Source organism: Rhinoderma darwinii, chromosome 4 (assembly GCF_050947455.1).
Source record: "Rhinoderma darwinii isolate aRhiDar2 chromosome 4, aRhiDar2.hap1, whole genome shotgun sequence".
NCBI lineage: Eukaryota > Metazoa > Chordata > Amphibia > Anura > Rhinodermatidae > Rhinoderma > Rhinoderma darwinii.
This window is the reverse complement of record NC_134690.1, coordinates 36,373,055-36,394,062: the sequence shown is the minus strand read 5'-3', so window position 1 is coordinate 36,394,062 and position 21,008 is coordinate 36,373,055. Positions and strand designations below refer to the sequence as shown.

At 43.5% G+C, this 21,008-nt stretch overlaps 1 protein-coding gene across 1 annotated transcript in view; it reads left to right on the top strand.

Moving 5' to 3' along the window:
• The window catches only part of LOC142760399 (uncharacterized), a 93,828-nt gene that overhangs the window by 59,654 nt on the left and 13,166 nt on the right, over positions 1–21,008 (top strand). The window contains exons 9-12 of the mRNA XM_075863585.1: positions 16,556–16,618; positions 17,653–17,715; positions 20,009–20,125; positions 20,544–20,702. Of these exons, the coding sequence (XP_075719700.1) occupies positions 16,556–16,618; positions 17,653–17,715; positions 20,009–20,125; positions 20,544–20,702 (402 nt within the window). The remainder of the gene's footprint in view (positions 1–16,555; positions 16,619–17,652; positions 17,716–20,008; positions 20,126–20,543; positions 20,703–21,008) is intronic.

Below are 21,008 nucleotides of genomic sequence, written 5' to 3'. Positions count from 1 at the left end.
GGATGGGTGCAACCTACAGGGGGCTGTGTGGCATCACCTACAGGGGACTTGGTGGCATCACCTACAGGGGGCTTGGTGGCACCACCTACAGGGGGCTTGGTGGCACCACCTACAGGGGGCTGGGTGGCATCACCTACAGGGGGCTGGGTGACATCACCTACAGGAGGCTGGGTGGCATCACCTACAGGGGGCTGGGTGGCATCGCCTACAGGGGGCAGGGTGGCATCGCCTACAGGAGGCAGGGTGGCATCGCCTGCAGGGGGCTGGGTGGCATCACCTACAGGGGGCAGGGTGGCATCGCCTACAGGGGGCAGGGTGGCATCGCCTGCAAGGGGCTGTGTGGCATCGCCTACAGGGGGCTGGGTGGCATCACCTACAGGGGACTTGGTGGCATCACCTACAGGGGACTTGGTGGCATCACCTACAGGGGACTTGGTGGCATCACCTACAGGGGGCTGTGTGGCATCACCTACAGGGGGCTGTGTGGCATGACCTACAGGGGGCTGTGTGGCATCACCAACAGGGGGCTGTGTGTCATTACCTACAGGGGGCTGGGTGGCATTACCTACCAGGGGGGCCACGTGGCATTATCTACAAAGGGCTGTGTGTGGCAAAAAATTGAAATGAAATTCATCCGATTTTAAAACGGACAGGGAAAAAAACGGATGCAAATCGGGTCCATATCGGCCGGTAAAAACGGCAACTCGGCCCGGAACGGATGCAAACCGGATGCAAACCGGCCGGGAAAATCGGCCAAAAACGGCCGATTTTCCCGGCCGACACTCGGACCCTGTCGTGTGAATGAGGCCTTAGTGTATTATGGTATTATTCTGTCAGTGTCTGTAGCTATTATTCAGTCAGCGTATGGTGGTATTATTCAGTTACTGTATGGTGGTATTATTCAGTCACTGTATGGTGGTATTATTTAGTCACTGTATGGTGGTATTATTTAGTCACTGTATGGAGGTATTATTCAGTCAGTGAATGGTGGTATTATTCAGTTACTGCATGGTAGTATTTTATAGTCACTGTATGGAGGTATTATTCAGTCAGTGTATGGTGGTATTATTCAGTTACTGTATGGTGGTATTATTCAGTCACTGTATGGTGGTATTATTCAGTCACTGTATGGTGGTATTATTTAGTCACTGTATGGTGGTATTATTTAGTCACTGTATGGAGGTATTATTCAGTCAGTGAATGGTGGTATTATTCAGTTACTGCTTGGTAGTATTATATAGTCACTGTATGGAGGTATTATTCAGTCAGTGTATGGTGTTATTATTCAGTTACTGTATGGTGGTATTATTCAGTCACTGTATGGTGGTATTATTTAGTCACTGTATGGTGGTATTATTTAGTCACTGTATGGAGGTATTATTCAGTCAGTGTATGGTGGTATTATTCAGTTACTGCATGGTAGTATTATATAGTCACTGTATGGAGGTATTAGTCAGTCAGTGTATTGTGGTATTATTCAGTTACTATATGGTGGTATTATTAAATTACTGCATGCACACCTTACCCAGCCGCCTTGCACGACAGACCCCATGAATGCCTCCACAGTATAATGCTTCCCATAGCTGACCCCACAGTATAATGCCCCATAGCTGCCTCTACACGGTATAATGCCCCCATAACTGCCCACACACAGCATAATGCCCCCATAGCTGCCCACACAGTGTAATGCCCCATAGATGCCACCACTCAGTATAATGCCCCCCATAGCTGCCTCCACAGTATCATACCCCCCATGGCTGCCCCCACAGTATATTGCGACCCATAGCTGCCCCATACAATATAATGCCCCCATAGAGTATAATGCACTCCATACAATATAATGCCCCATACAGTATAATGCCCCATTATGCCGCCACAGACAGTATAATGCCCCCATACAGTATAATGACACCCATAGCTGCCCCATGCACTATAATGTCCAATATAGTATAATGCCCCATAGCTGTCCCATACAGTATCATGCCCCCCATTGCTGCCACATACAGTATAAAGCCCCCATAGCTGCCACATACAGTATAATGCCCCCCTTAGCTGTCCCATACAGTATAATGCCCCCATACAGTATAATGCCCCCCTTAGCTGTCCTATACAGTATAATGCCCCACACAGTATAATGCCCCCCTTAGCTGTCCTATACAGTACAATGCCCCCATACATTATAATGCATCCTATAGCTGCCCCACACAGTATAATGCTGTGTATGTAAGTGTTTTACTGTGTGTTTACTAGTGTATGTAAACCTACTACACTGTGTGTTAGCTCAAAAAATGGCGACACACAGTGTAGGAGGTTTGACCGTTCAATCCCCTCGTTTCTCCCGGCACTAGCCAGGATAAAGGAGGGGGGATTCTGAGAGCTCACTAGAGCGAGTGAGTTTTCTCAAATTTTGCAGCATAAAGCAATGTGGTTGCTTTACCACATGCAATGCTGCAATTTTGGGAATTGCTCCATCTAGTGACCAGCACTGGGAAATATTATAAATTAGAATCTAATTTATAATATTTCCTGACTCGTGAAAAAAATTAAAAAAATTAGAACAATGTTTAATCACCTATACACTAATTGTTTAACTAAAAAAAAACAACATTTTTTTCTAGCGTCACATTCCCTTTAACAGAGGCAGAGTGAAAGCAGACCTCGGGGCCTTTATTAGGGCCCTGGGCTGCCATTACAACCATCAGCACCCTACGATCGCGTTGTGGGAGGAAGACGAGGTGTCGGACGGGGCCGCTCCCTCTCTTTAAACTTTTTTTTTTACCGCAGCATTTGACGGTTTACACGGCCAGGAACATTGCGATCGCTGTTCCTGGCCGTTAGTACTGGGTGTCAACTGTAATACACAGCTGATACCCACAGCATATGGAGTGGGCTCAGCGCGTGAGCCCCCTCGATACATCACCTTCAGCCCCACGACGTGCTATTACGTTGTGCTGCGCAAAGGGGTTAATACCCTAGACCACAAAGGAAGTTTCCGCTTCACTACCTGGAATTTAACATTCGATGGCCTATTCTTAGAATGTTTGATCTGTGTGGGTCTGACCGGGGTCTAATCTGCACAGAAACGGCCCTGTACATATGAGTATGGCTATGCCTTACAGGAAGGAGATGCCTTGAGCTGTAGTACCAGGCACAGTAGATCATATGGACGAGCCCCTGTGCATGAGTAAACAGTAAACCATATGCAACGTTCCTGATAAGGACGGCTGTACTTGATAGAGCCGATGTCCCTCGATTGGTGGTAGTTTTAAAGTTTGGGGCTCCACGAATCAAACTGTAATGACATAACTGTATGGTGATGTGGGGGTATTATTCAGTTAGTGTATGGTGGTATTCACTGTATGGGGGTATTATTCAGTCACAGAAAGCAGTAGGCATTGATAGTAATGAAAAATGCTTTTGCCTCCTGGGGTGTGGAGGCTTTATGAAAAAATGTTCTAGACACAACCCTGTTTTTATGTAGGATCCCTTTTGACATCACCACTCACGTTTTCCCATCAGGCAATCAAAGCCCAGGGAAAATATACCATATATAAAAGCTGCAATCTGATTGGTTGCTATGAGAAACTCCTCCTCCTTGTATCGACGGTTTCGTATATTATAACAGAGAACAATAGTATATTTTATATTCCTTTCAAGAACAATTATGTGTAATATTGGTATTTTTTTTTATTTCTTAAACAGTTGGAGGAAGAAAGTTGAGGAGACGGAGGTGTATTTCTGGTAATTATCTTATTGAATAATGAGCCTATTTCTCTAGTGTTGGATATAGGAATCTTCCAAGTAGATGATATATGAGTAATCCCGGGGTGAGTGCTAATATGTCTACATAAAGGACGATAATACGGTATCATCTATGGGAATATATATATATATAGATTCCATTATTTAAGTGTGTTTATCTAGGAGAGACATATTATACTCGTATAGAAAGCTCGTTACACGGGTTTGCTAGTAAAAGGAATGATAAGTATTTATAATTGTGCTCTTTGAGAACGACGTTCTTCATTACAGGGTCGTCTTACTTCAGGGTTTTGCCTTCTTAACGCCTTGTTTTGGGAAGTGGTTTCTCGTTGTTCCTGGCGTTCCTCTGCACTCATAGTTGCTCTTCTTATTCTCTGAGCCAAATATATATATATATGATGGTTATCAGCATTGTGCCTTTTATAAGTGAGCATGATCACACGTAGCAGCTGAGGGACAATCCTGATAATCAATATATATTATTGGATAACTCTAATGTAAAGAATTGTGTCCTGGTATTTTTTTTGAGATATGGGAATTGCATGCATAGTAATTCCTTAATTACTCCTAAAAATAAGAAAATCTTGAATCAAATCAAAAATGATTGACAAAAATCTAGATTTTCTTTTTTTTGAAAAATCGACCAGCTCTACACCCAGTGATAACTCTGAGTACAGATAATGTAGATGTTACATGCAGTCCTATGTAACACCACAGATAACACAGTGATAACTCTCTGAGTACAGATAATGTAGTAGATGTCACCTGCAGTCCTATGTAACACCACAGATAACACACTGTGATAACTCTTAGTACAGATAATGTAGTAGATGTCACCTGCAGTCCTATGTAACACCACAGATAACACACAGTGATAACTCTCTGAGTACAGATAATGTAGTAGATATCACCTGCAGTCCTATGTAACACCACAGATAACACACAGTCATAACTCTGAACACAGATAATGTAGTAGATGCACACACAGAAATATATACACTTACAGATACAGGGGCGTAGCTAAAGGGCCCTGGAGCAAAAATTCAGCTTGGACCCCCTACTCCTTCCCAACAGCACCAGACCCCTGAACACACCTTACCCAGCCGCCTTGCACGACAGACCCCATGAATGCCTCCACAGTATAATGCCTCCCATAGCTGACCCCACAGTATAATGCCCCATAGCTGTACCCACACTGTATAATGCCCCGATAACTGCCCACACACAGCATAATGCCCCCATAGCTGCCCACACAGTGTAATGCCCCATAGATGCCACCACACAGTATAATGCTCCCCATAGCTGCCTCCACAGTATCATGCCCCCCCATGGCTGCCCCCACAGTATATTGCGACCCATAGTTGCCCCATACAATATAATGCCCCCCATAGAGTATAATGCACTCCATACAATATAATGCCCTATACAGTATAATGCCCCCTATTGCCTCCACATACAGTATAATGCCCCCATACGGTATAATGACACCTATAGCTGCCCCATGCACTATAATGTCCAATATAGTATAATGCCCCATAGCTGTCCCATACAGTATCATGCCCCCCATTGCTGCCACATACGGTATAAAGCCCCCATAGCTGTCCCATACAGTATAATGCCCCCATACAGTATAGTGCCCCCATACAGTATAATGCCCACCATAGCTGCCACATACAGTATATTAACCCCATACAGTATTTTAAGCCCCCTTATAGCTGCCCCATACAGTATAATGCCCCCAATAGCTATCCCATACAGTATAATGCCCTCCATATAGTAAAATGACCCCTTAGCTGTCCTATACAGTATAATGCCCCCATACAGTATAATGCCCTCCATTGCCGCCACATACAGTATAATGCCCCCATACAGTATAATGCCCCCTATAGCTGCTCCGTACAGTATATTGCCCCCATACGGTATAATGCCCCCTATAGCTGCCCCATTCAGTATAATTCCCCCATACACTATAGTGCACTACATAGCTGCCACATACAGTATAATGCCCTATACAGTATAATGCCCCCTTTATCTGCACAGTACAGTATAATGCCCCCCATAGCTGTCCCATACAATATAATGCCCCATACAGTATAATTCCCCCCTTAGCTGTCCTATACAGTATAATGCCCCCATACAGTATTATTCCCTCCATTACTGCCACATACAGTATAATGCCCCCATACAGTATAATGCCCCCTATAGCTGCCCCATACAGTATAATGCTCCCCATACAGTAGAATGCCCTCCATAGCTGCCACATACCGTATAATGCCCCCCTTAGCTGTCCTATACAGTATAATGCCCCACACAGTATAATGCCCCCCTTAGCTGTCCTTTACAGTATAATGCCCCCATACAGTATAATGCAACCTATATCTGCCCCACACAGTATAATGCTCCCCATACAGTATAATGCCCTCTATAGCTGCCACATACAAAATAATGCCCACATACAGTAAAATGCCACCTTTAGCTGTCCTATACAGTATAATGGCCCCCATACATTATAATGCCCCCTTAGACGTCCCATACAGTATAATGCCCCCCATACAGTATAATGCCCCCTCAGCTGTCCTATACAGTATAATGCCCCCATACAGTATAATGCCCCATATAGCTGCCCCATAGATTATAATGGCCCCCATAGCTGTTCCATACAGTATAATGCCCCCCATATAGTATGATGCCCCCTCAGCAGCTACCATATGAGCCCCCCTCCCATACCCAGTATAATGCTCCCATATGTACATACCTAATAGAAAAATAATAACATAATTACTTACCTATCCCCATTCCCACGATGGGTGGAGAATCCTTCTCCTCCGGTCTGTGCTGTGAGTGACTCACTACATCGCGCCTGCCTGCGCCGAGCCGCTCGCGGCACAGTGAATACTGGAGCAGGACTCCAGCATTGCACTGAACTGTATTTGTGTCCTGAGGACGCAAATACAGTTGGAAGAGCGGTCAGCACTGGGTGCCAACGGGGCCCTACGGGCTCCACAGGCTTGGGGGCCCGGTTGCAGCTGCGACCGATGCGATCTCTATAGCTACGCCACTATACAGATACATATATAGGCACTTAAACACACACACACACACACATACTGGAATTTATACACACACAAACACAGACAAATGGAGGCACAAACAACAGACAGACTGAGCACACACATCTCTTTCCTCACAGGCTTCTTGCAGGTCGGGCTGTGGGTAGAGATAACTGTGCCTCGGGCACCACATCCTTGCCAAATATTATAGATGATTTTTTTGGTAGGTTTCAGTTTTGTTATTCTAACTGGATTTGTATTTTCTCTTCCAGGCCATCAGGATATGGAGATGATCCTTTTTGGATTACCATTGAGGAAATACCGTAAGTCTGTAGAACAAAAAGGATTATATTTTTCCTGTCAAAATGACGGACACTTCGGCGGAGCCCAGCTGACCCATTAAAAGTCAATGGCGTCTGCAGGGCACCAGTGGTATTCTTAGTGCAATAGATCCAGCATGGTGGTATTATTCAGTCACTACATGGTGGTATTATTCAGTCACTGCATGGTGGTATTATTAAGTCACTCTATGGTGGTATTATTTAGTCACTGTACGGTGGTATTATTCAGTCACTGTATGGTGGTATTATTCAGTCACTGTATGGTGGTATTATTCAGTCAGTGTATGGTGGTATTATTCAGTCACTGTACGGTGGTATTATTCAGTCAGTGTATGGTGGTATTATTCAGTCACTGTATGGTGGTATTATTCAGTAACTGTATGGTGGTATTATTTAGTCACTGTATGGTGGTATTATTCAGTCAGTGAATGGTGGTATTCAGTCACTGTATGGAGGTATTATTCAAATACTGTATGGAGGTATTATTCATTGACTGTATGGAAGTATTATTCATTGACTGTATGGAGCTACTATACAGTCACTGTATGGTGGTATTATTCAGTTACTGTATGGAGTTATTATTCAGTTACTGTATGGAGTTATTATTCAGTTACTGTTTGGAGCTATTATTCAGTCACTGTATGGTGGTATTATTCAGTCAGTGTATGGTGGTATTATTCAGTCACTGTATGGAGGTATTATTTAGTCACTGTATGGAGGTATTATTTAGTCACTGTATGGTGGTATTATTCAGTCACTGTATGGTGGTATTATTCAGTCACTGAATGGTGGTATTATTCAGTCACTCTATGGTGGTATTATTCAGTCACTGTATAGAGGTATTATTCAGTTAGGCGGAATTCACACGACAGGGTTTCCCGGCCGGGTGCCGGCCGTTCATAAATCGGCCGGCACCCGGCTGCATTAGGAACAATAGACCCCTAATAGGGCTATTCACACGACCAATTTTTTGATGGCTGGAAAAACCGGCTGTCAAAAAATGGGACATGCCCTATTTTTGGCGGGGTACCCGGCCGTCCGGCTCCCATAGAAGTCTATGGGGCCGGGTAATACACGGCCATCACCGGAATATGTCCTCAGTGATGGCCGGGTCTACCGTCTCTCGCGCACTCTCTCTCCTCCTCCTCACAGTGCAGAGTGCATGTGAGGAGGAGGAGGAGGGTCTTTTTTGCTCCCTGTAAGAGTCGAAATCCCCAATCCCTGACCGGGGATTGGGGATTCCGCTACAGGAGAAGTGCGTGACTACACTGTCCATATATGGACACAGCGAAGTCACTCATTTCTGCAGCGGAATACCCGACTCTATAGCCGGGGATGCCGCTACAGGAGAAGTAAGTGACTACACTGTCCATATATGGACACAGCGATGTCACTCACTTCTGTAGCGGAATCCCCGACTATATGGCCGGGGATGCCGCTACAGGAGAAGTAAGTGACTACACTGTCCATATATGGACACAGCGATGTCACTCACTTCTGCGGCTGAATCCCCGACTCTATGGCCGGGGATTCCGCTACAGGAGAAGTGAGTGACTACACTGTCCATATATGGACACAGCGATGTCACTCACTTCTGCAGCGGAATCCCCGACTCTATGGCCGGGGATTCCGCTACAGGAGAAGTGAGTGACTACACTGTCCATATATGGACACAGTGATGTCACACACCCCTGCAGCGGAATCCCCCACTCTATGGCCGGGGATTCCGCTACAGGAGAAGTGAGTGACTACACTGTCCATATATGTGGCATCACCAACAGGGGGCTGTGTGGCATTACCTACAGGGGGCTGGGTGGCATTACCTACCAGGGGGGCTGTGGCATTATCTACAAAGGGCTGTGTGTGGCAAAAAATGTAAATGAAATTCATCCGATTTTAAAACGGACAGGGAAAAAAACGGATGCAAATCGGGTCCAAATCGGCCGGTAAAAACGGCAACTCGGTCCGAAACGGATGCAAACCGGATGCAGACCGGCCGGGAAAATCGCCCAAAAACCGCTGATTTTCCCGGCCGACACTCGGACCCTGTCGTGTGAATGAGGCCTTAGTGTATGGTGGTATTATTCTGTCAGTGTCTGCAGCTATTATTCAGTCAGTGTATGGTGGTATTATTCAGTTACTGTATGGTGGTATTATTCAGTCACTGTATGGTGGTATTATTTAGTCACTGTATGGTGGTATTATTTAGTCACTGTATGGAGGTATTATTCAGTCAGTGAATGGTGGTATTATTCAGTTACTGCATGGTAGTATTATATAGTCACTGTATGGAGGTATTATTCAGTCAGTGTATGGTGGTATTATTTAGTCACTGTATGGTGGTATTATTTAGTCACTGTATGGAGGTATTATTCAGTCAGTGTATGGTGGTATTATTCAGTTACTGCATGGTAGTATTATATAGTCACTGTATGGAGGTATTATTCAGTCAGTGTATGGTGGTATTATTCAGTTACTATATGGTGGTATTATTAAATTACTGCATGCACACCTTACCCAGCCGCCTTGCACGACAGACCCCATGAATGCCTCCACAGTATAATGCCTCCCATAGCTGACCCCACAGTATAATGCCCCATAGCTGCCCCTACACGGTATAATGCCCCCATAACTGCCCACACACAGCATAATGCCCCCATAGCTGCCCACACAGTGTAATGCCCCATAGATGCCACCACTCAGTATAATGCCCCCCATAGCTGCCTCCACAGTATCATACCCCCATGGCTGCCCCATATATATAGTATATTGCGACCCATAGCTGCCCCATACAATATAATGCCCCCATAGAGTATAATGCACTCCATACAATATAATGCCCCATACAGTATAATGCCCCCTATTGCCGCCACATACAGTATAATGCCCCCATACAGTATAATGGCACCCATAGCTGCCCCATGCACTATAATGTCCAATATAGTATAATGCCCCATAGCTGTCCCATACAGTATCATGCCCCCCATTGCTGCCACATACAGTATAAAGCCCCCATAGCTGTCCCATACAGTATAATGCGCCCATACAGTATAGTGCCCCCATACAGTATAATGCCCACCATAGCTGCCACATACAGTATATTGCCCCCATACAGTATTTTAAGCCCCCTTATAGCTGCCCCATACAGTATAATGCCCACAATAGCTATCCCATACAGTATAATGCCCTCCATATAGTAAAATGCCCCCTTAGCTGTCCTATACAGTATAATGCCCCCATACAGTATAATGCCCTCCATTGCTGCCACATACAGTATAATGCCCCCATACAGTATAATGCCCCCTATAGCTGCTCCGTACAGTCTATTGCCCCCATACGGTATAATGCCCCCTATAGCTGCCCCATTCAGTATAATTCCCCCATACACCATAGTGCCCTACATAGCTGCCACATACAGTATAATGCCCTATACAGTATAATGCCCCCTATATCTGCACAGTACAGATAAAAACACAGGGACATATACAAAAACACCGACAAAGGCCATACTTACAAATGGACACAGCCAGGCCAGAAATGCTGATGAAAGGGCGAGCAGGTGCTTTAAATAATAATAGCCACTCCCACTAGTCTTGAGGGGAGTGGTGTGTGGTGCATGGGATGTGTAGTAAGAAATAATAAATGAATAGTGTGTGTGCAAGTGTAATACTATAAGTGAAATATAGGGGGCAGTAATAAATGAAGTGCCTCAATAGAAATAAATGGATAATGGACTGCACAGTACAGTATATTGCCCCCCATAGCTGTCCCATACAATATAATGCCCCATACAGTATAATTCCCCCCCCTTAGCTGTCCTATACAGTATAATGCCCCCATACAGTATTATGCCCTCCATTTTGCCACATACAGGATAAGATACAGTATAATGCCCCCTATAGCTGCCCCATACAGTATAATGCTCCCCATACAGTAGAATGCCCTCCATAGCTGCCACATACAGTATAATGCCCCCCTTAGCTGTCCTATACAGTATAATGCCCCCATACAGTATAATGCCCCATTAGCTGTCCTATACAGTATAATGCCCCACACAGTATAATGCCCCCCTTAGCTGTCCTATACAGTACAATGCCCCCATACAGTATAATGCATCCTATAGCTGCCCCACACAGTATAATGCTCCCCATACAGTATAATGCACTCTATAGCTGCCACATACAAAATAATGCCCACATACAGTAAAATGCCACCTTTAGGTGTCCTATACAGTATAATGCCCCCCATACATTATAATGCCCCCTTAGAAGTCCCATACAGTATAATGCCCCCCATACAGTATAATGCCCCCTCAGCTGTCCTATACAGTATAATGCCCCTATACAGTATAATGCCTCATATAGCTTCCCCATAGATTATAATGCCCCCCATAGCTGTTCCATACAGTATAATGCCCCCCATATAGTATGATGCCCCCTCAGCAGCTGCCATATGAGCCCCTCTCCCATACCCAGTATAATGCCCCCATATGTACATACCTAATAGAAAAATAATAACATAATTACTTACTTATCCCCATTCCCACGATGGGTGGAGAATCCTTCTCCTCCGGTCTGTGCTGTGAGTGACTCACTACATCGCGCCTGCCTGCGCCGAGCCGCTCGCGGCACAGTGAATACTGGAGCAGGACTCCAGCATTGCACTGAACTGTATTTGCGTCCTGAGGACGCAAATACAGTTGGAAGAGCGGTCAGTAATGGGTGGCAACGGGGCCATGCGGGCTCCACAGGCTTGGGGGCCCGGTCGCAGTAGCGACCGATGCGATCTCTATAGCTACGCCACTATACAGATACATATATAGGCACTTAGGCACACACACACACACACACACACACACACACACACACACAAAGACACACATACCCACATACTAGAATTTATACACACACAAACACTCAGTCTCACAGACAAATGGAGGCACAAACAACAGACAGACTGAGCACTCACATCTCCTTCCTCACAGGCTTCTTGCAGGTCGGGCTGTGGGCAGAGCTAACTGTGCCTCGGACACCACATCCTTGCCAAATATGATAGATGATTTTTTTTGGTAGGTTTCAGTTTTGTTATTCTAACTGGATTTCTATTTTCTCTTCCAGGCCATCAGGATATGGAGATGATCCTTTTTGGATTACCCTTGAGGAAATACCGTAAGTCTGTAGAACAAAAAGGATTATATTTTTCCTGTCAAAATGACGGACACTTCGGCGGAGCCCAGCTGACCCATTAAAAGTCAATGGCGTCTGCAGGGCACCACTGGTATTCTTAGTGCAATAGATCCAGCATGGTGGTATTATTCAGTCACTACATGGTGGTATTATTCAGTCACTGCATGGTGGTATTATTAAGTCACTCTATGGTGGTATTATTTAGTCACTGTACGGTGGTTTTATTCAGTCACTGTATGGTGGTATTATTCAGTCACTGTATGGTGGTATTATTCAGTCACTGTATGGTGGTATTATTCAGTAACTGTATGGTGGTATTATTTAGTCACTGTATGGTGGTATTATTCAGTCAGTGAATGGTGGTATTCAGTCACTGTATGGAGTTATTATTTAAATACTGTATGGAGGTATTATTCATTGACTGTATGGAGGTATTATTCATTGACTGTATGGAGCTACTATACAGTCACTGTATGGTGGTATTATTCAGTTACTGTATGGAGTTATTATTCATTTACTGTTTGGAGCTATTATTCAGTCACTGTATGGTGGTATTATTCAGTCAGTGTATGGTGGTATTATTCAGTCACTGTATGGAGGTATTATTTAGTCACTGTATGGAGGTATTATTTAGTCACTGTATGGTGGTATTATTCAGTCACTGTATGGTGGTATTATTCAGTCACTGAATGGTGGTATTATTCAGTCACTCTATGGTGGTATTATTCAGTCACTGTATGGAGGTATTATTCAGTTGGGCGGAATTCACACGACAGGGTTTCCCGGCCGGGTGCCGGCCCTTCATAAATTGGCCGGCACCCGGCTGCATTAGGAACAATAGACCCCTAATGGGGCTATTCACACGACCAATTTTTTGACGGCCGGGAAAACCGGCCGTCAAAAAATGGGACATGCCCTGTTTTCGGCCGGGTACCGAAATCTATGGGGCCGGGTAATACACGGCCATCACCAGAATATGTCTTGAGTGATGGCCGGGTCTACCGTCGCTCGCGCACTCTCTCTCCTCCTCCTCACAGTGCAGAGTGCATGTGAGGAGGAGGAGGAGGAGGGTCTTTTTTTGCTCCCTGTAGGAGTCGAAATCCCCAATCCCCGACCGGGGATTGGGGATTCCGCTACAGGAGAAGTGCGTGACTACACTGTCCATATATGGACACAGCGAAGTCACTCACTTCTGCAGCGGAATCCCCCGACTCTATGGCCGGGGATGCCGCTACAGGAGAAGTAAGTGACTACACTGTCCATATATGGACACAGCGATGTCACTCACTTCTGCAGCGGAATCCTCCACTCTATGGCCGGGGATGCCGCTACAGGAGAAGTAAGTGACTACACTGTCCATATATGGACACAGCGATGTCACTCACTTCTGCAGCTGAATCCCGACTCTATGGCCGGGGATTCCGCTACAGGAGAAGTGAGTGACTACACTGTCCATATATGGACACAGCGATGTCACTCACTTCTGCAGCGGAATCCCCGACTCTATGGCCGGGGATTCCACTACAGGAGAAGTGAGTGACTACACTGTCCATATATGGACACAGCGATGTCACTCACTTCTGCAGCGGAATCCCCGACTCTATGGCCGGGGATTCCGCTACAGGAGAAGTGAGTGACTACACTGTCCATATATGGACAGTGACGTCACTCACTTCTGAAGCGGAATTCCCGACCTGTGGCAGGGAATTCCTCTCCAAGAGAAGTCAGTGACTCCACTGTCCATATATGGACATTGAAGTCAGTGACTTCTCCTGGAAGGGGGGGATGGGTGCAACCTACAGGGGGCTGTGTGGCATCACCTACAGGGGACTTGGTGGCATCACCTACAGGGGGCTTGGTGGCATCACCTACAGGGGGCTTGGTGGCATCACCTACAGGGGGCTTGGTGGCACCACCTACAGGGGGCTGGGTGGCATCACCTACAGGGGGCTGGGTGGCATCGCCTACAGGGGGCTGGGTGGCATCGCCTACAGGGGGCTGGGTGGCATCGCCTACAGGGGGCAGGGTGGCATCGCCTACAGGAGGCAGGGTGGCATCGCCTGCAGGGGGCTGGGTGTCATCGCCTGCAGGGGGCTGTGTGGCATCACCTACAGGGGGCAGGGTGGCATCGCCTACAGGGGGCAGGGTGGCATCGCCTACAGGTGGCTGTATGGCATCGCCTACAGGTGGCTGTGTGGCATCGCCTACAGGGGGCTGGGTGGCATCACCTACAGGTGGCTGGGTGGCATCACCTACAGGGGACTTGGTGGCATCACCTACAGGGGACTTGGTGGCATCACCTACAGGGGACTTGGTGGCATCACCTACAGGGGGCTGTGTGGCATCACCTACAGGGGGCTGTGTGGCATTACCTACCAGGGGGGCTGTGGCATTATCTACAAAGGGCTGTGTGTGGCAAAAAATGTAAATGAAATTTATCCGATTTTAAAACGGACAGGGAAAAAAACGGATGCAAATCGGGTCCAAATCGGCCGATAAAAACGGAACTCGGCCCGGAACGGATGCAAACCGGCCGGGAAAATCGGCCAAAAAGGGCCGATTTTCCCGCCCGACACTCGGACCCTGTCGTGTGAATGAGGCCTTAGTGTATGGTGGTATTATTCTGTCAGTGTCTGCAGCTATTATTCAGTCATTGTATGGTGGTATTATTCAGTTACTGTATGGTGGTATTATTCAGTCACTGTATGGTGGTATTATTTAGTCACTGTATGGTGGTATTATTTAGTCACTGTATGGAGGTATTATTCAGTCAGTGAATGGTGGTATCATTCAGTTACTGCATGGTAGTATTATATAGTCACTGTATGGAGGTATTATTCAGTCAGTGTATAGTGGTATTATTCAGTTACTGTATGGTGGTATTATTCAGTCACTGTATGGTGGTATTATTTAGTCACTGTATGGTGGTATTATTTAGTCACTGTATGGAGGTATTATTCAGTCAGTGTATGGTGGTATTATTCAGTTACTGCATGGTAGTATTATATAGTCACTGTATGGAGGTATTATTCAGTTACTGTATGGTGGTGTTATTCAGTTACTGCATGGCAGTATTTTTTAATCACTATATGGAGGTATTATTATTCAGTCACTGTATGGTGGTATTATTCAGTTACTTTATGGTGGTATTATTCAATTACTGCATGATAGTATTATTTAGTGACTGTATGGAAGTATTATTCAGTTACTGCGTGGTAGTAGTATTATAAAGTCACTGTATGGAGGTATTATTCAGTCAGTGTATGGTGGTATTATTCAGTTACTGTATGGTGGTGTTATTCAGTTACTGTATGGTGGTGTTATTCAGTTACTGCATGGCAGTATTTTTTAGTCACTATATGGAGGTATTATTATTCAGTCACTGTATGGTGGTATTATTCAGTTACTTTATGGTGGTATTATTCAATTACTGCATGATAGTATTATTTAGTGACTGTATGGAGGTATTATTCAGTCACGGTATGGAGGTATTATTCAGTTACTGTATGAGGGTATTATGTAGTCTCTGTATGGTGGTATTATTCAGTCACTGTATGGAGATATTATTTAGTCACTGTATGGAGGTATTATTTAGTCACTGTATGGAAGTATTATTCAGTCACTGTACGGTGATATTATTCAGTCACATTATGCTGGTGTTATCTAGTCACTGTATGGTGGTATTATTCAGTCACTGAATGGTGGTATTATTCAGTTACTGTTTGAGGGTATTATTCAGTCACTGTACGGAGATATTATTCAGTCACATTATGCTGGTATTATCTAGTCACTGTATGGTGGTATTATTCAGTTAATATATGAGGGTATTATTTAGTCACAGTAAGCATTAAAGGGTTATTCTCAATATGATCATTTATCCCCGATCCATGGAATAGGTTATAAATGTCTGATCAGTGGTGGTTCGACCACTGGGACCCTCACCTATCCCAAGAACAGGTGTCCTGAAGTGCCCTATGTGAATGAAGCGGTACTGTGCATTCTTGGCCACTGCTCCATTCACTTGCTATGGCGCTGCCGGAGATAGTTGATCATGCGCAGCGACACATCCTGTAGACAGCCGATAAATGATCATTATCAGAAAACCGCTTACAAATTAATAAAAATTGTTTATGCCTCCTCGGGTGGGGAGATATGTGGATACATTTTCTAGAAATAACCCTGTTTGTATGTAACTTTTTTATTTGTGGTTCAATAGTGAAGAAGATGAGGATGAAGAAGGAGTGGAAGAAAATTTGACACAAATACAGTTGGAAGAGAGGTCAGCTGTATCGAGCTATTATTCAGTCACTGAATGGAGGTATTATTCAGTCAGTGTATGGTAGTATTATTCAGTCAGTGTATGGTAGTATTATTCAGTCAGTGTATGGTATTATTATTCAGTCATTGTACGGTGGTATTATTCAGTTACTGTATGGAGGTATTATTCAGTTACTGCGTGGTAGTAGTATTATAAAGTCACTGTATGGTGGTATTATTCAGTCAGTGTATGGTGGTATTATTCAGTTACTGTATGGTGGTATTATTCAGTTACTGCATGGTAGTATTATATAGTCACTGTATGGAGGTATTATTCTGTCAGTATATGGTGGTATTATTCAGTTACTATATGGTGGTATTATTCAATTACTGCATGATAGTATTATGTAGTCTCTGTATAGTGGTATTATTCAGTCACTGTATGGTGGTATTATTTAGTCACTGTACGGTGGTATTATTCAGTCACTGTATGGAGATATTATTCAGTCACTGTATGGAGATATTATTCAGTCACTGTATGGAGATATTATTCAGTCACTGTATGGAGGTATTATTCAGTCACTGTACGGTGATATTATTCAGTCACTGTATGGTAATATTATCTAGTCACTGTATGGTGGTATTGTTCAGTTACTGTATGAGGGTATTATTTAGTCACAGTAAGCATTAAAGGGGTATTCTCAATATGATCATTTATCCCCGATCCATGGAATAGGTTATAAATGTCTGATCAGTGGTGGTTCGACCACTGGGACCCTCACCTATCCCAAGAACAGGTGTCCTGAAGTGCCCTATGTGAATGGATCGGTACTGTGCATTCTTGGCCACTGCTCCATTCACTTTCTATGGTGCTGCCGGAGATAGTTGATCGTTTGCAGCAACACATCCTGTAGACAGCCGATAAATGATCATTATGAGAAAACCGCTTTAAAATTAATAAAAATTGTTTATACCTCCTCGGGTGGGGAGATATGTGGATACATTTTCTAGAAATAACCCTGTTTGTATGTAACTTTTTTATTTGTGGTTCAATAGTGAAGAAGATGAGGATGAAGAAGGAGTGGAAGAAAATGTGACGCAAATACAGTTTGAAGAGCGGTCAGCTGTATCGAGCTATTATTCAGTCACTGAATGGAGGTATTATTCAGTCAGTGTATGGTAGTATTATTCAGTCAGTGTATGGTATTATTATTCAGTCATTGTACGGTGGTATTATTCAGTCACTGTATGGTGGTATTATTATTCAGTCATTGTACGGTGGTATTATTCAGTCACTGTATGGTGGTATTATTCAGTTACTGTATGGAGGTATTATTCAGTTACTGTATGGAGGTATTATTCAGTCACTGTATGGAGGTATTATTCAGTCAGTGTATGGTAGTATTATTCAGTCAGTGTATGGTAGTATTATTCAGTCAGTGTATGGTAGTATTATTCAGTCAGTGTATGGTATTATTATTCAGTCATTGTACGGTGGTATTATTCAGTCACTGTATGGTGGTATTATTCAGTTACTGTATGGTGGTATTATTCAGTTACTGTATGGAGGTATTATTCAGTTACTGTATGGAGGTATTATTCAGTCACTGTATGGTGATATTATTCAGTCAGTGTATGGTGGTATTATTCAGTTACTGCATGGTAGTATTATATAGTCACTGTATGGAGGTATTATTCAGTCAGTATATGGTGGTATTATTCAGTTACTATATGGTGGTATTATTCAATTATTGCATGATAGTATTATTTAGTGACTGTATGGAGGTATTATTCAGTCACGCTATTGAGGTATTATTCAGTTGCTGTATGAGGGTATTATGTAGTCTCTGTATAGTGGTATTATTCAGTCACTGTATGGTGGTATTATTTAGTCACTGTACGGTGGTATTATTCAGTCACTGTATAGTGGTATTATTCAGTTACTATATGGTGGTATTATTCAGTTACTGTTTGGAGCTATTATTCAGTCACTGTATGGAGGTATTATTCAGTTACTGTATGAGAGTATTATGTAGTCACTGTATGGAGGTATAATTCAGTCACTGTATGGTGGTATGATTCAGTCAGTGAATGGTGGTATTATTAATTTAGAGGCAGAGAACAGAAATTGGATCCAGCGCTGATGAGGTTAAAAAGGAAACTTTTTTCCAAGTTTTATTTTGTCATTTAAAAGCAGAATCGGCAGGATAATGTCCTAGTACAGAGGGAGGTTCAATGGTGTATATCTACACTATTGAACCTCCCTCTGTACTAGGACATTATCCTGCCGATTCTGCTTTTAAATGACCAAATAAAACTTGGAAAAAGTTTCCCTTTTACCCTCATCAGCGCTGGATCCAATTTCTGTTCTCTGCCTCTACTTCTTGATCGTGTGCCAACACGAGGACCCGGGCGCTACTAGCAGTGCAAGTCTGCATACAAGGTGAGCTGGAGGCTTCCTCTTTTTTCTATTATTCATTGACTGTATGGTGGTAATATTTAGTTACTGTATGGAGGTATTATTCAGTTACCGTAAGGTGGTATTATTCAGTCACTGTATGGTTGTATTATTCAGTCAGTGTATGGTGTTATTATTCAGTTACCGTAAGGTGGTATTATTCAGTCACTGTATGGTTGTATTATTCAGTCAGGTTATGGTGGTATTATTTAGTCACTGTATGGAAGTATTATTCAGTTACTGTATGGAGCTACTATTCAGTCACTGTATGGTGGTATTATTCAGTCACTGTATGGTGATATTATTCAGTTACTGTATGGAGGTATTATTTCGTTACTGTATGGAGGTATTATTCAGTCAGTGTATGGTGGTATTATTTAGTTACTGTATGGAGTTATTATTCAGTCACTGTATGGAGGTATTATTCAGTTACTGTATGATGGTATTATGTAGTCTCTGTATAATGGTATTATTTAGTCACTGTATGGAGATATTATTCAGTCACTGTATGGTAATATTATCTAGTCACTGAATGGTGGTATTATTCAGTTAATATATGAGGGTATTATTTAGTCACAGTAAGCATTAAAGGGTTATTCTCAATATGATCATTTAGCCCCGATCCACGGAATAGGTTATAAATGTCTGATCAGTGGTGGGTCGACCACTGGGACCCTCACCTATCCCGAGAACGGGGGTCCTGAAGTGCCCTATGTGAATGGATTGGTACTGTGCATTCTTGGCCACTGCTCCATTCACTTTCTATGGTGCTGCCGGAGATAGTTGATCATGCGCAGCGACACATCCTGTAGACAGCCGATAAATGATCATTATGAGAAAACTGCTTTAAAATTAATAAAAATTATTTATGCCTCCTCGGGTGGGGAGATATGTGGATAAATTCTCTAGAAATAACCCTGTTTGTATGTAACTTTTTTATGTGTGCTTCAATAGTGAAGAAGATGAGGATGAAGAAGGAGTGGAAGAAATTTATGTAGAGACAGAAAATATTGAACATGTGAAGAGAGAGAGTGAGACAGAGAAAGAATATGAATATGATAACATCATTGGGTATGTAAAGAATCCGGCTACAATGAGCTTATGGTATACAGACACTAAATAACGTACATTATAGATATTGATTTGATAATGAATGACTTGGGTTATCCAGACAGAGTAATACATGGCGATACAAATATGACATAGAACACGTGCCGGATAAGTACACAGGACACGTCCACGGGCTAACAATAGGACTAATGTTAGATGAAGGTATATTATTGGGGTTGGGTTACACTCTTGTGCTGGACATTATAACTCATGATACCATTATAACATTGAGCTACTTTATCTGTATTTTAATACTGTCATGTGTAACACAATATGGGTGTGAATATTTCTATGTGGGCAGGGGTGATGTTCCTTAATTATACATCCGTAGAGCAGATAGAGTGCGTCCTATACTCTCACAATCTTTACTTTCTAATAGTATGGAGGAAAATGAGGACGAGACTAAGATAAAACAGGAGAAAAAGAAGATGAACACCGAGAAGGGAGAGATGATGAAGGTGGAGGAGGATGAGGAGGAAGAAGGGATGATGAAAGTGGAGGTGGATGAGACAATTGACAAGCATGAGACCACCAGTCGGTAAGTACAGAATCCTGCCACGATGATCTGATTGTAGGCAGACGCTATGTTATCCAGACTTAGAGTGGCATAAAGTATGGTGGCACATATACCGGGTTACAAACATAATTTACACTAGAGGGCGCTAGTCATTTATCATATTAGACATTACAGGGTGACATGAGTGGGTATGTTTCATGTTTCATGGCCCCAGTTACTTTTAAGTTCTTTATACAGGAGAAAGCCTGGTGTGTTTAAAAATATTCTGTATGTAAATAAAGGACAATCGCTCTGTAGAAATATGCTGCATTTATATCAATATATGTG